General features: G+C 36.6%; 1 protein-coding gene across 1 annotated transcript; it reads left to right on the forward strand.

Moving 5' to 3' along the window:
- Nucleotides 1-6: 6 nt before the first annotated feature.
- On the forward strand, nt 7-15,451 carry LOC115626040 (solute carrier organic anion transporter family member 4A1). The gene is made up of 7 exons (XM_030521291.1): nt 7-277; nt 8,150-8,466; nt 8,528-8,705; nt 13,319-13,421; nt 14,107-15,024; nt 15,084-15,272; nt 15,331-15,451. The coding sequence occupies exons 1-7, from the start codon at nt 7-9 to the stop codon at nt 15,449-15,451; spliced, it is 2,097 nt and encodes a 698-aa protein (XP_030377151.1).
- Nucleotides 15,452-16,231: the final 780 nt, after the last annotated feature.

Consider the following 16,231-nt stretch of genomic DNA (forward strand, 5'->3'; position numbering starts at 1 on the left):
AGTGAGATGTCGGCCGTGGAGTGCTCGAGTATCGCGACACATGACTTATCGGATAAGTCAACAACAAATGCATCTAAACGTGGCAATGGCAATGTGAACAACAACAATAGTGCGCGTTCCAGTCGCGTCGGCAGCGCCACAAGCGCCGAATCCAACTCGACCTGTGTCCTGGCAGAGCAGCGTTTTGGCTGGCAAGGATTTCGGCCTCAGTGGCTGCAGCGTTTTGCCACCGCCAAGTGGGCCCTATTCTGGCTATGCATTTGTGGAGCCTTGCAAGGTAGGAGACAAATTTACCAGACCATTTGTAATTTATAAGAATCATTATTTTTGTTGCCCACTTAATCCATTTAAAATGTTACTGCTCCGCCCACACTCACCGTTTTCTTGATTGTTTAACTTATTTAGCGATGCGTGGGAGACAACAGTCTTAAAACGAACAAAGTGCATATATTTCCAAAAAAAAAAAAAAGTGCTCCTTTATTGTCAAACAGCTCCCAGATTTAGGGTTTGTAAGACCATTTTAAAGTTCAAATTTAAAGATTCTCATATCACTATATTCCTCATAAGCCGTTTAATAACATTTATTTACAGCATTAGTGATCTGGGTAGTATTTAGAAATGCACATTCTAAGCAAGTTTTGCGGGAAACTTTCTCAAAAAATGCTAGAAAACTGTTTAAAAATATTATATAAAAACAATTACTTAAAATAATTATGTAAAACAACTATTTAAAGCAAATATTTAAAGCAATTATTTAAAACGCTTATATGTACATATATAAATAATCATGTTTTTGAAACGTATTAGTCTTGGACGTTTGTAAACTAGTCCAAAAAAATATTATATATATGTTACATCTGACAAAGATAGGGCGTATATGATTCTATTTAGCTTAAGTAGTTATTTGTTTATCATGCTTATAGCTTCAGCTAAGATAATACCTTTTATGATTACAATGTCGGTCAACGTTTGAGATAATTTTATGCAGCAATAGAGAGAGAGAGAGGTGCTAACGTTAACGTTCATTTTAAAGCCTTTCCGAAATTTTTCTATAACATTTGGTAGTATTTTTTAATTCTTAAATGAATATAAAATTTTAAATAATTCATAAAAGCCATTACTTTTCTATTTGCCTTCGAAGAAAGCGTCTATTTTGGCGTAGTTTTCTGCGCGAAACACACTCACCGAGCTTTGTAAGAACAGTGCTAGGAAATATATTTGGACCTTTTCATCCCGACTTTCCACTACTCTACTTTTGTGGGGACTAATATCTTAAAGTTTTGTTTAAAGTGGTCCCGATATTGGTTATTTTTTTGTTGCCTTACTTCAGTTGTCTGAATTGAATATTTTAAATAAAACTGACTTTTACCAATTATAGGAATTTTCAACTCTGAAATCGACAGTTTCTTTCACAATTAATAAATATAATATATTTAAGATCTAAATATTTAATTCTAATATTGCAATTTTTGTTTAAGTTTTTTTTTTTTTAGATAAATTTTATAATAACACCTTGACAGTATTATTAGTTGCGTTTTATGTGTAGAATTTAAGAAATGTTTATAGATTGACATGTACATTTGGAAATTATGGGTTTATTGATAATATATTTATAGGATAGTTGTTAGTTTAATGTTCTGAACGGTAGGTCTAGCCTTTTTAGGCTTCTAATGGTGGTACTATTGTGTGAAATGTAAGGAACACTAATTTCTGATGAGCTCGTATGTCCTTATTAGTGATGAGAAAATGTACTTTTATTTATTTTTTTATTTATTTTTCATCGACAAACAATGCAGTCGATGTACATAAAAAAAAATCAATACAATATAACAACTTAAACTAAATAAAACTAAAGAAAGAAAAAAAACCTATAAAAATGACAAAAATATCTAATAATATTTGGGAATATTTGTAAGGGTAGATAATTAGTTTAATAAATACAATTTTAAATTAAATAATATATAAAGAAATGCAATCGTAGGTTGGAAATTTTTTTATAATAAAAGGACTAAAGAAAGCTTCTTCTACCAAATAAAATGAACGTACCTCGAGACAAATAACTTTCTATGTAGACTCTCCTAGTACTGCCTTAAATAACAAATAAAACACCATTAACGGAATTCACATGTAATCTTTATACAATTCTCTAATTCTATTCTAAACCCAAATCGGTAAAAGCTGAGCGAATGAACAATTTTTCACCAATTCGCAACACACTACCTGGGACTGTCGCGTTTCAAAATTCGGATTCGGAAATGAATTTATTTAGCTTGCAACTTCTTAAGACGTTTCAAGTGGTGGGGGGGGGGGAGGGGTTGGGGGAGGAAGTCTGAGTTGTTTGTTGCAGCAGCTTATTAGCATCTCAACTCTTTTATGGTGGCAAATGCTCAAGCCTTGGTTTCTGTGCCGACTGCGTGCAACAGATAAGCGGTTGCACATAGAGAGCCAGGTGGGGGAGTTACTCTCGCCTTTGCCCCATATGAATAGAGGTGGATTAAAAATTAATATCTGCCCGGGGGCAGTCAACAGAGTTGGCCTGGCTTGGGCCATTTGGCCCGAGGATGCATTAACCTCAAAAACTGCCACCATTTGAATAGTTCGAGAGGCCGTTGATGTGGAAACACGAAGACGAGGCACATTCCGTCCGCACTCGGGAGCAGGAGCCGTGTAATGGAAGCAAGTGTCACATAATTGGGTGAACATAAATCAAGAAAATGTTAATCGTTGTTTGCTCAAAACTCGCCCTGGTCGGCAGTCATGGCAACTATGACTATGACGAGGCTGGAGTTGTGTGGTTAATTAAAATTCCGGAATCGGAAAATGGGGATAAGCAGACTCTTGATGCGCACATGACGACGCCAGCCACTAAAATTAACCCCTTGAAAGGCGTAGGAGTCATGAAGAAATAAAAAAATAAAACTATATTTGAGCAATACAACTAATTCTGTTTAAGATTGGTTCCAGAAACAAACGTGCAAAAATAGGATATCTCTAAAGAAATATAGAGGACATTTTTAATTTTCAAACCGTGTAAAAACAGAATTAATTGTACATCAAATATTAAGTTTTCAAATTAATCATTTCAGGAAAGTATTCTCAATTTTTTTTGTAGACTTGTGTTTTAAAAAGAAGGAAAGAAAGTGCAGAATTTTATTTAATTAAATCAAATCAAATATTAAGTTTTCAAATTGATTATTTCGGAAAATTTATTCCGTTATTTTTGGAGGCTTGTGTTTTAAAAAGTAAGCCCCACTTATCTTTAAAGAAATATATATATATATGAACTATTTAATTTTCAAAGAGTGTTACATGAAAATCGTGTAAAAAAAGACCGTATAAAAACAGAATTAATTGTACTTCAAATATCAGGTTATCAAATTAATTTTTCAGGAAAGTATTCTAAATTTATTTTTTATTTTTATTTATTATTTTATTAGAAATGAACAAAGGCTCTTCATGGCGATCTTAGCTGCTATTATTGTAGCTCCAGAAAGATGCAATATTAGCAGCTTAGATTGACTTGAAGAGCCTTTATTCAATTCTAATAACGTATCGGAACTAAGATCTGCTGCCACAAACATGTCTACAGTCTTTCGAAAAAAGTTCTACGGCTTATTGATTGTGATATTGTGAACGAATTAAATCTGAAAATCTGAACATCAGCAGATATAGCGACCGTCTACGAACTCATCGAGGGGCATAGCTTGCCGGATTGGCCCACAAACCCTCCTCCACCGACTGAGTTTTCTTCAACTTTTAGCTTTTAATTATATACTTTTGTTTTATTATTTTAAAAATTGTTTTTTCAAATATTTTCTTCAACTTTTAGCTTTTAATTATGTACTTTTGTTTTATTATTTTAAAAATTGTTTTTTCATGTATTTTATTATTTTAATTGAATTTTACTTGTTTTTGATTAATTTATTTTATTAATTTAATTTTAATTTTTTCTCTGCTCTGTGAATCGGAGTATAGCTAGCCATTTGGCAAATAAAATCCTCCCCAAGTCAGATTTGATTTTAGACATTTTTTTTTAATTTTCTGTAGGCTTTTTTATTCTTTAGTTTTATTAAGTTTAAGTTATTTTTATTTATTTTATTTTATTTATTTATTTATGTCAACAAACATTGACTGTCAACAAATATAGGGAATATATAAAAATTATAACAAGCATCTTATAAGCTAGAAAGCCTAAGGAGGAGAAATCTTATCAAATTATAAAAATATCTAATATTATTTGCCCTTTATCTAGCTATATATAGCATTTCTTTTTTTTACATCGACAGCTTTATTTAAAATAAATAAAAAATATACATATATTAATAAAAAAAAATAAAAATAAACATTATATTAAGCATATCCAGTCTATTAACAGAATTGAAAAAATAAAGTATGTTGGGATAAGAATTGACGATATTTTTCGACAAAAAAAAAATCATTGTTCGAGGAGAAGTTCGAAAAAATGAAATGGATTTTTTGAGAGCTTTCAAAAACACTCCAACCCGAAATCTTCAGAGATTTCGCTGGCATTCCTGATCAAGACAATCATTTGAAAACCGAATCGCATAGAATTGAAAACTTAAAAACTGAAGTGCGAACTAAAAATTGCATTTATTTTAAAAGGAAGATGTTGGAATCAGACGAGACCTTGGTCAATATTAGTGGGTTAATCGTCTGCCTACCTATGGGGATTAGTCTCTGTTACAGGGGATTAGTTAAAATTTGCCAAGTTGCGCCTTCAATTTTGGGGGCGTGGGCGTGTTTGTGCTGCTGCAGTATTTATGTCATAGCCGGGCTATAAACAATGCCGGCCGGAGGGCAGGCTGCTGTTGCAGATTACGTGAATGAAGTCCACGGGACGGCATCAGCAGCTGTTGCACGTGGACGAGCCCACTGGCAAGGACATGGGCATGGGCATGGGCATGGGCGTTGGGTGTGAAAGTGACGACATGGCTGGATGCTGGCCAAAAAATTGCCTAGAAGCGCTTGCTTGGACGCGTGCTGCGATAAATCGCATGCCTGCTGCACTTCCGCCTATGTTGTTTGTTTGTCTGTCCGTTTGTCTGTCTGTTTGTCCGTTTGTTTGTGTGCTTGCCCGCAAGAGTGTGCGCGCCCCTGAATGCTCTGAATGTCGGCACGTGACCGAAAATATTAATCAGTTGACATGGCATTAACATAAATCATCCGCAACAATTTTGAATTGGCGCGTCGCGCATTTTATTCGCGTTCTCGTTTGGAAAACCAGCAGCAATATCCCTATGTTTTTCATTATTATTTATAAATATATGTACATAATACTATCATTAAGTTGGGGATTAAGAAAAGGCATTTTCTCAACATTCATATCAAGATTTATGTGCATTTTATGAATGACTGAAGAGGTAAATGCAAACAAACTATATATTTTATTTATATTTATTTATTTGTTGTATCTAGCCCAGTGCGGTACAAGTATTAGGTTATTCAGTTTTTTCTGTAACTCAAGCGAAAATAATTAATATAATACTTGACTTCCTAAGTTGTTATATGTTTAAAAAAAATGTTTTTTTCAATCATCAATTTTCAAACTCATTTAAATAATTAAGAATTAATTAACCTGTTCGTTGAGATTGAGGGAATAGCTTTGCTAGGCCTGCCTGCCTCAGATTTTTAATAATTTACCTGAAAATGGGTTGAATTCTTCAATTACTATATGTCAAGAGTAATGGTTCTTTATTGAAAATTAATACGATTTCTAAACCAACAATATTTTTCTGCTACAACAATTTTCTTTAGGATAAAATGATTGCATAGTAGATTTATATTTTATATATATTATATATTATTTGTGTCCTTAGATGGTATAATTTTTTCCCCCTGGGTCCGATGGATTAATAGGTTATTCGGTTTCTGCAAATTGTGTTAAATCAAGTATATTCTAAGTATTCTTAATCTAGACTGCTGATTCGTTCATTAATTTCTTTCTCCTTACCTCTATTCTCAAACTCTGTACTTTTCCCTCCTATCAAATAAATGAATTTAAAAAAAAAACAAAAAAAATGTCCGTCTGTATGAACGCCTAAATTTCGAAAACCGTTGAGCCTACATCAACCAAACTTGGTATGTAGCTTCTTTCAATCCCCATGCAACACTAGTTTATTAAATTTTCAGTCCGACACCATGAACAATGCGATGATTTCATTATAAAAATGTCTAGATATTAGTTGGACTGGCTAGTATGAATTAATTATAGCTACAAACTTTTTTGAATTTAATCGATCCCAATATGATTATGCTTATTTATTCAGATACTATATGTCGTTTGCGGGTTCGTTACTAGCTTGGGATATTATGGGATATATGGTATGTATGCGTGTTAGTTGCAAATAGGTTTCAAAAGCCATCTTAATTAGATATTTATATGTATAATTGAAATTCTTAATAATCTTTAAATCAGGCTACTGGTAGAAACTTGTAAAGATATGTATCTATTGATTAAAAATCAGCAATGTGTAGCATGATCTTTTAATCATTCTTGATCTATGCTTTACAATGTTTAGAAAACTTTGAAAGAACGCCTTCACCTTGTAAGAAAACAATTTTTTCAGTCTGGAAAACTGTATTTTAAAATATAAATAAATAAATATTGTAAATTCGAATTTTAAGACTCACTTTAAGAAAACTGTATAAAGTGAATTAAATAAATAAAATGTGTGTAGTTCAGCGACTTCTTTCTCCTTCTCATTCGAGCTATTAAGCGACTAGTCTGCCTTTAAGCCCCTATTGTTGTATCAGGCTTTGCTGGTTTCGAGACAGATGTGTCCGTCTGAGCGCCCCATTTTTATGTTCCGCTTCTAATAAGCCAGAGTGGGTATCAATATCTGTTCACACACGCCATAAGTATTAATGTCTGTCATTTGGATGAACGCCTAAAACTGAAGATTGTCACGTTCTGAGGCCAACAGCCCATACTTGACTTTCCAGGCACTTCAGAGTGCAATTGCTGTGCTTGAAAGTCCTGCGGCCGAAGGAATCCCCTTCTAAGGAAATTATTACACTTTCAAGGGTAAACGACTTATGACTTTATTGAATTAGTCCAAGCAACCAGATAGAAATGGAGAAATTGTGCTTGTGAGCTAAAATGTTTACCCCCACTAAACATTTTCACACCCTTACGAACACCTTCGAGTGTAAGCATGTGTGTGTTTTTGTTGTTGTCCAGCGTGCAAATAAAAAGGATATTCTGTACATACTACATGCCCATTATTGGAAAATAAATTGAATTTTGCTTCAAAAAAAAAATTCATATTCTTAGCCATACAATGAAACAGAAGTTGACGCCCTCGCTTCCGCTTTAATGGCGGGGGATTCCCTTTCACAGCTTACAAATATTTATTATAATAGAAATCAATTTGTCGCACATAGTATATTTAATTTATGACCCGACCCAGCACCATTGTAGGAATTACAAATTATTGAATCGACCAGGGAGGGCAGACAAAAAATTGCCCGCTGCTGGTCAACCAAAATTTGTTTACTTTACAACTTTTCGTGGGGCTTCTTATCCATTTGATGGGCTGATAAAAAATGAGAAACGTGAGGTACATTGGGGGTTAAATGTATCAGTTTTTTGGTAATACTTGTGTATACTGAAATATAGTATTATAGGTTATATAGGTTTACATAAATTGAAGAACGTACATACTTTAACGATTTATCTTCTGCCAACTATGGTCGACCCATTTATTTGAATTCTAGATATGGTTTTCAAATTGCAGAAAGACACCTCATATTTCCGAGCATTTTCCATTATAGATTATAGTATTACCTAATTTTACAAATTGCAGAAAGACTTGCCTCATAATTCCTTTCAGTTGTGATTGTTAATGGAGTATAGTATTACCTAGTTTTACAAATGGAAGAAAGACTTACCTCATATTTCCCAGCACAGGCCAACTATTGTTGACACATCCATTTGCAATTCAGGTCTGATTCTTAATGGATCATGGTCTTACCAAGTTTTACAAACTGCAGAAAGACTTACCTCATATTTCCATTCAGTCTTGATTGTTAATGGATTATAGTAGTATAGGGTTACACAAATTTAAGAATTCTTCCCATATTTCCCAACACTGGCCAACTATTGTTGATACATCCATTTGCATTTCAGGTCTGATTGTTAACGGATTTATCAATGTGGTCATATCCACGATCGAGAGACGTTTCGGATTGCGTTCGAGGCAGACGGGATTGGTGGCCAGCGGCTACGATCTGGCCTCCTTCGCTTGCCTCGTACCAGTTACCTACTTTGGGGGCAAGAAGGGCGCTTCGAAGCCCCTCTTTATCGGCATTGGCATGCTGTTGATGGGCATGGGGTCTTTGGTATTCTCGCTGCCGCATTTCCTCGTGGGCAGCTATCGGGCAACCATAGCCGAATCGAATGTGTGTGAGCCAGACAGCATCCTGAACGGAACGGAGTCGGCCCAGGTGAGTGGCTTTGGCGGCAATATATCTGTTTATCCATCTGTAGTATCGCAATCTTTTGCAGAATGGATGCTACGCCGATGCGGAGGAGGGGGGCGTCTTGAGCGAGAATTTAACTTGGACTGTGTGGTTCTTTTTTGCGGCACAACTTCTGCATGGCGCCGGTGCTTCCCCGCTCTTCACGCTCGGCGTCACTTACATCGATGAGAATGTCTCAAAGAAGATGTCGTCCGTCTACTTGGGTAAGTTGTGTGCGGTAACTGGAGTTAAGAGTTAGAAGTTAGTAAATAACTGATACTCTATCATTGATAAGAACAACTCCAAAGGCGCCGAAACTTTTCCCACACACAAAACAATTGAAGTATGTGTGCGGAAATAAGTATTTCCAACTCCACTACCCATGCCAAACAAAAACACCAAACACTGAGAGAAAAGAAATGCGAAAATTTAAATTAAAGTAAATTCAATTAATGGTAGACAATGCCTTTTATCCGATCTATTTAATCTTTCTTTTTTCAGCGATTTGTTTGTCGATTTATATAGGATTTTATTTAATAATCCGATGACCGGCTTTTAACCCAAACAACTGAAGAGTTACTCTATTTAAATAGATGTTACGAAAGTTATATTATGATATGAAGAGCAAAAAGCTTCAATATAGATTACAATATCTAAATTTTTGATGTTAGGAAAGTTTTATTTTAATATGAGGAGCAAAAAGCTTTAATTTAAATAATAAAACCCTACTTTTTCACCTCAATGAATTCAAATGGAAGCCGCATCCAAAAATATTCATTCAAGCAACGAAGTTACGAAGATTTGTAAATATTGAACAGAAGTTTCTTCCGGTTTTAAGAAGATAATTAAGTTTTGGCTTCAAATTAGAGTACAAGATTTTTATTTTCGACCTGTTCATAAATGATATTCAAAAACCGTCCCGAATCTATCCATAAGCTGGCTTATCAAAGCGGAATTGCCATTATTTGCTCTTGACAAAGGCAGTACATTTTAGGATATTTGAGAACATTTTAGAGAGCTATTAAGCTTATGGCAGATGAGTCGAAAAATCGTCAACCCCAAGACAACAAGTTTGTTGTTGTTTTTCCATGAAGGGCCGTAAAATGAAAGAAATAAAACATATACTACAGTTTAAGTTAATACACTACGACTTTTTTTTTAATTTTTTGGTTTTTCTTTTTATATTATTAATTGTATCTGATATCTCACAATTTCTATATCAAATACTTAAGAACTATGCCCCGCTTGAAGGTCCTTAGATCACCAATTAAGCTATCAGGCCATATTTAGTTTAAGTCAAATACACTATTATTTATTTATTTACTTATTTATTATTTTATTTTATTTTTTTATTTATATATTATTTATTGTATATTGTATATCTCACAAATGCTTAAATACTTAAGAACTATGCCTCGCTTGAAGGTCCTTCGATCAGCAACTAAGCTAGCAGGCCATATTTTCTGTGTCTTGCTTATTTTGCCAAGTAACTACTGCATTTTTTCCAGTGTATCGTTGCACACAAAGACAAAGCATCTGTTAGTTGCTCACACATGCATATTTATTTTTATTTGCAATATCGCCAAAAGACTTCGACTACAAAGAGAAGTAAATACTGTTTACTATTTGCACAGACCCAGCAAGCACATCACCCCCAACCCCACCCCCTCACCACCCTCACTACCCCTCACCCAACCACTCCACCATCCAGCGCTTAATACTTCTACTTAAGGCTGCGTTCTGACCCAATTTTAAAGCAACAAATGGGAAGGGAGGAGGGGGGGGGTGAGGGGAGCAGCGTCTTGTTGCTGACTCAGATGCTGACTGTGAGATGTGTCACCCAAGGGCTATGGGGGCTAGCCAGGACGAAGGAGACGGCCATGGCGGTGGCAAAATTTATTGCCTCTTAGTTAAGTTTATCGTACGCTAGACAGCTAGGCAGCAAAATTATCAAAGTCGAGCAGAAGGACGCGCAGCGCAGCGCATCGCCTTTGAAACAATTGAAATTCGTTTGCCGGTTTGTTTTGGCTGACTGGCTGGCTACCATTTGCGAGGATAATGCGAATAGATGCAGCCGATACAGCGTCCTCCCCCTACCCCCACCAGTTGGTAAATACGCCTGTGCCGCTTGCAACCAAAAAAGGGTCCTCGGGTGAAGTCCCAAACCTTCGCCTTCGCCTTCGTCTTCGCCTTTGACTTTTCCGTCTGTATTGTCATGCAAATTACGATGCAATCAATTGATAAAACGTATTGGTTTATTGGCAACAACTCTCTGGACTGGGCTCGAGTTAGAAGTTATTGCCATATTGCTTTGCTAGTTAGTCGACCATGAATAACCGGGCGGCAGATATTACTCCCACTTTCTAAGCTTATCCGATGATATTTATTGGGGTCCGACCAACAGGCCATATTTTTGATATATCCATACAGATTTAGCTTTTTCTTTTGTCTCGATAGGCAGTAAAATATAGTCATGTTTTCAGGGGAAGTATAGGAACTTCTTCCTTCACAATTGGTATTACTTCATAGCTCCCACTAAATTTGTTCCCAAATGAATACCGGGCGGCAGATAATATTCTAAGCTTATCCGATGATATTTATTGGGGTCCGACAAAGAGGCCATATTTTTTATATATATATTTGTACAGATTTAGCTTTTTCTTTTGACTCAATAGGCATTAAAATATAGTCATGTTTTCAGGGGAAGTATTACAATTGGTGTTACTTCATAGCTCTCACTAAATTTTAGCCCCAAATGGGAGCCCCGCACAATTGCCTATTGGGGCTTATGTCGATCCATGGTTCGACTCTGTATTGATAACGCAAGTTATGTATAATAAAGCCCTATAAGCAGGGAAAGCCTATGTTGGCAAAAAAATCGAATCATTAATTACAATAATATCGAATAAACACCTCCCACTCGATGGGGGAATTTTATTTCCCATTTGTCTGTCCCCGAATCACAGCCAAATGAGGTCAACAATTTATTTCCAAATAAAAAACAATTGATCAGAGAAAAGAAAGAAAGTTAGAAATAATTGAAAGCTGAATTATAAAGTTTGAAAGATGAAACAGAGAGAATGGTCAGCGATTCCGGAGTGGCTGAAAAGAGAGGCTTTTAGAAAAGCAGATGGAAATGATTATTATCTCTAAGAATAAGAGGAAGATAATTTGTCGTTGGAAATGAGAGCAGCCCAGTATTTTGAAACCTAAGTCCTACTATAATTATCTTAAAACCAAACACTTGGTTTCTAAAATAACACAAAATCTTGCAAATCAATAGAAACATACAACTAGTTCTTTCAGTCTTTTGCCATTTAGTTTTTTACCTCGTCAAGAGTTCTTTTAAAATGGGAGTATTGCTTGTTTATTGTTGTTGTTTAAATTCAGATCGGTCCTAAATTACCGAAGACAGAAAGTATTTATATAGTCGAAAAATTGGCTTTAAGATCCTGTCGTTATATTCTATTGTCGTTAAATGCAAATCCAGACCAAACGCTGAGGCATAAATACCTGTATATAGTAAGTTTTCATTTGTCTATATCAGATAAAAATTGGGGTGTAATTTACGACTAATTCTAAGTTACAAATGTAAATAAATAAAAATTCGGGTCACATTCTATCCAGTTATTTGAAAGAACAGATCACTTTTGTTCCTTAAACTATTTTCATTGAGTTTCAAACATATATTACTAATTTCTTATCGGAGTGCGACTTTCCTGATATAGCAAAACATTTAGAGAAGCCGCGAATGTTTCGAAAAATAAAATAAAATACATAAACCACATAAAATATTTATTTATTTATTTCATTGACAAACAATGCAGTCGATGTAAAAGAAAAAAAAAATATATATATATACATATACATAAAAAATTAATACAATAGAGAACTTGAACTAAATAAAACTAAAGAAATAAAAAATCCTATAAAAATGACAAAAATATCTAATAACGAAATAGTCAAGGGGTCCCAAGTATCGTAATAAATCGAACTTGTTTAAAAACTTACTACCGACTGTTTCATTATAACTAAGATATTGAAGTCGAAGCTAATAAAAAAAATAGTAATAATAATAATAAACAAGAGAGAACGCTACAGTCGAGGAAGCCCGACAGTGAAATACCCTGTACCCAGGAAAACTTTCGTCACTGAGTTATATGCGCCCATAGCAGCAGCAAAAAGAGGAAGAAGAAGAGCGAACTTATTGCTGCAGTTTGGGGAGGTTGTACTGGCGAGAATTTGTTTCGCTAATAACTTTTCTTAGAATTGACCGAATTGAATAAAACAGTAGACAATTATATATTAATTATGTGTGCAAAGTTTGGTTTAGGTAGCATTTGAAATGTGGGCGCTATTGACGAAATTCTGTAGCGGGGGAAGGGGGGGAAAATTCCAAAAAATAAAATAAACTCGTCCTTTCTCGGACCTAGGAGAATCTGGATGCCAACTTTGGTTATTCTAGCTTTTATAGTTTCTGAGATCCTCGCGTTCATCCAGACGGACAGACGGACGGACGGACGGACATGTCTAGATCGATTTCTCTCGTCATGCTGATTCAGAATATATATACTTTATGGGGTCGGAGATGCTTCCTTCTGCATGTTACATACTTTGCACAAACCTAATATACCCTTTTTACCCTACGGGTACAGGGTATAAAAATAATAAAAAAAATATGAATTTCCATAATATTCCAAGCTTTTATAAATACGAAGAGGGAACAAAAATCTTAATTGAAAACGTGAACTAAGAAGCTTAGCTTATTTATTGTAATATTTACTATTTAATTTAATTGTAATTTCGTAGAGTCACTTAATTAAATTTGTATTTACAGGATTCTATTACACGATGGCCATTATTGGACCCGCCATTGGCTACGTTCTGGGCGGTCAATTGTTGCTCATCTATACGGATTTCTTCACCATGGATGCGGCCGAGTAAGTGAATATTTTTTGTTTTTTTTTGGCATTTTGTTAAGTCGCACGACGAAATAGCGTTGTCTGATTGTTATTAATCGCACGACTTATTTGTCTGAGGAGAGATGAGCTTTAATGTTGGCTTCGGAGGGGGATGGGGGGAGGGCGCTATTCCTTGGTTGTTGGTAGCTTCGCGCGACATTTGTAACCCGGCAACGGCAAATGCCGCAAAGAGTGGTGGCTCATATCTCCGGAGACTAATAAAACAACATTTCGTGCTGACAACAAGGAAATAAGGTGCGAATGAGAATGAGCATTTGTTTGATTCGCCGTGAGCTGAGGTCGGGGTCACTTAGGAGAGCCACAGCAGCAACAAGCATGCCTGTTGGTTGCCACAAGCCCGACACGGGTACGGCTCGGCTGCGGATACGGATACGAGCTTATTGTCAAGGTGATGCCATAAGTCATAATACCAGTTGTTGAGCAGGGGATGGGACTGGGCCGCCAGGCAGGCAGGCAGTACATAAATTATGCGGAAAATTTGAAAATGTTGTTTATGTTTTGTTTTATATGTTTACAGCTGTAAAGCACGGATTTGAGAATAAACTTGCTTGCTGTAAATGAAATGAATGGGAATTTATTTGCGGACTAAAAATGTAATCAGATGCGATGCTTTAACGATAATACAAGTATTCGTCCTTTGCAGCTTGAGCCTGACGAGCGAGAGCAAAGTGTGGATTGGTGCCTGGTGGATTGGATTCGTCTTTGCGGCCGTGGCCTGTGTCCTTGTGGCTATACCCATAATTGGCTATCCCAAGTCGTTGCCTGGCGCTGAGAAACTGCAGTTGGCCAAAGTTTCGGAGGCACATGCCGCCCAGAGCGTGGAGCGTGGAGATGGAGCCAAGCGGAGCGGTCGCTTTGGAAAGCTGTTGCATGATGTGTGGACGCTTTCGAAAAATCCCACATTCGTTTTTCTGAACTTGGCGGGGGCTACAGAGGGTCTGGTAATCGCCGGATTTGCCGCCTTTCTGCCCAAACAAATCGAGAATCAGTTCAGCATATCGCCCGTCATATCGGCGCTAGTCATGGGAGTTATTTCGGTGCCCGCAGGAGGCGGCGGCACCTTTCTGGGTGGCTATTTGGTGAAGAAGTGGAATTTGGCCTGTCGTGGCATCATCAGGATGTGTCTGCTGGCCACAGTGGTGGCCACTTTCTTTACCAGCTGCTTCATGCTCACGTGTCCCAACATGGGCTTCGCTGGCGTCACTGTGGACTATCCGACGACCAATAGCTTGAACCGTGGAACAGCAAAGCAGCTGCCCAATTTGGAGGCTGCCTGCAACAGAAATTGTGGCTGCATACGCTCCAATTACGATCCGGTTTGCGGCGCCAATGGTGTCATGTACTATAGTCCTTGTTTTGCGGGCTGCAGCGAGGAGCAGAGTGCCGGGCATCTGATGCACTTCAGCAACTGTAGTTGTGTCGAGGCGGCAGAGAGACCGACAGCCACCAATGCCATGTGCGAGTCCAAGTGCCACAATTTGCCATATTTCGTTGCTATTTGTTTTATGCTGATGCTGTTCACGTTTCTGGCCACAATGCCGGCTCTATCCGCCACATTAAGGCAAGTAAATGCTAAAATGTTTAAAAATATTTTTAATTTCTCTGTCCCCTCTCTTCCAGGTGTGTTCAGGACGAGCAGCGTTCCTTTGCTTTGGGCATACAGTGGATTAAGGTGCGTCTACTGGGTACCATACCAGCCCCCCTGATCTTTGGTGCCCTAATTGATGAGTCCTGTGTGCTTTGGCATGAGTCCTGTGATAAACAAGCGGGCGGAGCTTGCTTAGTCTACGACAACTTTTACATTAGCAGGCTAGTTAATGGAATTCATCCTATAAATATTGCCAATATAAGTTCTTCTACCTTGCAGATACATGTGGATCCTGGCTCTACTTGGTAAATTATGCTCTGTCTTCTTCTTTTTGGGTGCCTGGTGGTTTTATGTTCCGCCCACTAAATTTCCGGATGCCAAGGAGGAGAATGAAAACTGAAAATAATTTATTAAGTCATACATATAATTGATTTCTGTACACTGCCATCGATCAGTAAGGCTCTGATAAAGCTTGAGGAGTTCAATTACTAAAAGGGAACGGTATTTACTTAATTTTTCAAAAATATAAACATTTTCATAAGTTTATTGCCAAACGCCATTAGTTGTACTTTTTATACATACATACATATATAATATACGATAAACATTTAAAATTTCAATACAATTAAATAAATAAAAGTTTTTCTTGATGGCTCAGAATTTAAAAATAAAGAAACGGCGCGCAAATAACACAACATGCGTGTCCGAGCATCCAGCTTGAAACTGTCGCGCGCAACTAGAGATGAGCATGTTGTCTGCATATGAATATTACAAATATCACGAGCCACGAAATGATAAATATTAAAAGTTAAGTGCATTTGAAACTGAAAATTCTGCACTAATACATATGTATTTCATTTGTCTGCCACAAATTGTGGTCAAACGTTAGTTATGGACGTACAATAAAAACTGACGCTATTGTTATCACGAGGCTGCTCACCACTAATGCAAGCCAGTTCTCGCAGCTCGCTTAGAGCTAGTTCGTCACACAACAGCTGTTCATTGATTTAGCTTGTTGTTGTTTTGCGCTTGGCTGTATTCGTCAGTAGCACGCTAATGCTCGAATGTCGATTATTGCGGCGGAAGAAACTTGTTTCGTGTGTGTGTTTTTATGTTGTGTGAAAAGAAAGCCTCCGTCTTGATTTCATATGCTTGCTGTGTTGCATCTTAATCCGCAAGC

Source organism: Scaptodrosophila lebanonensis, unplaced genomic scaffold (assembly GCF_003285725.1).
Source record: "Scaptodrosophila lebanonensis strain 11010-0011.00,11010-0021.00 unplaced genomic scaffold, SlebRS2 tig00000080-arrow-pilon, whole genome shotgun sequence".
Lineage (NCBI taxonomy): Eukaryota > Metazoa > Arthropoda > Insecta > Diptera > Drosophilidae > Scaptodrosophila > Scaptodrosophila lebanonensis.

What these genes read in the sequence shown, in the direction of transcription:
- LOC115626040 (XM_030521291.1), top strand. Translation starts at nt 7, where the DNA reads ATGTCGGCCGTGGAGTGCTCGAGTATCGCGACACATGACTTATCGGAT. An exon ending in CATTTGTGGAGCCTTGCAAG is followed by an intron (nt 278 to 8,149) that starts GTAGGAGACAAA and finishes TTTGCATTTCAG; the next exon opens with GTCTGATTGTTAACGGATTT. An exon ending in GATGTCGTCCGTCTACTTGG is followed by an intron (nt 8,706 to 13,318) that starts GTAAGTTGTGTG and finishes TTGTATTTACAG; the next exon opens with GATTCTATTACACGATGGCC.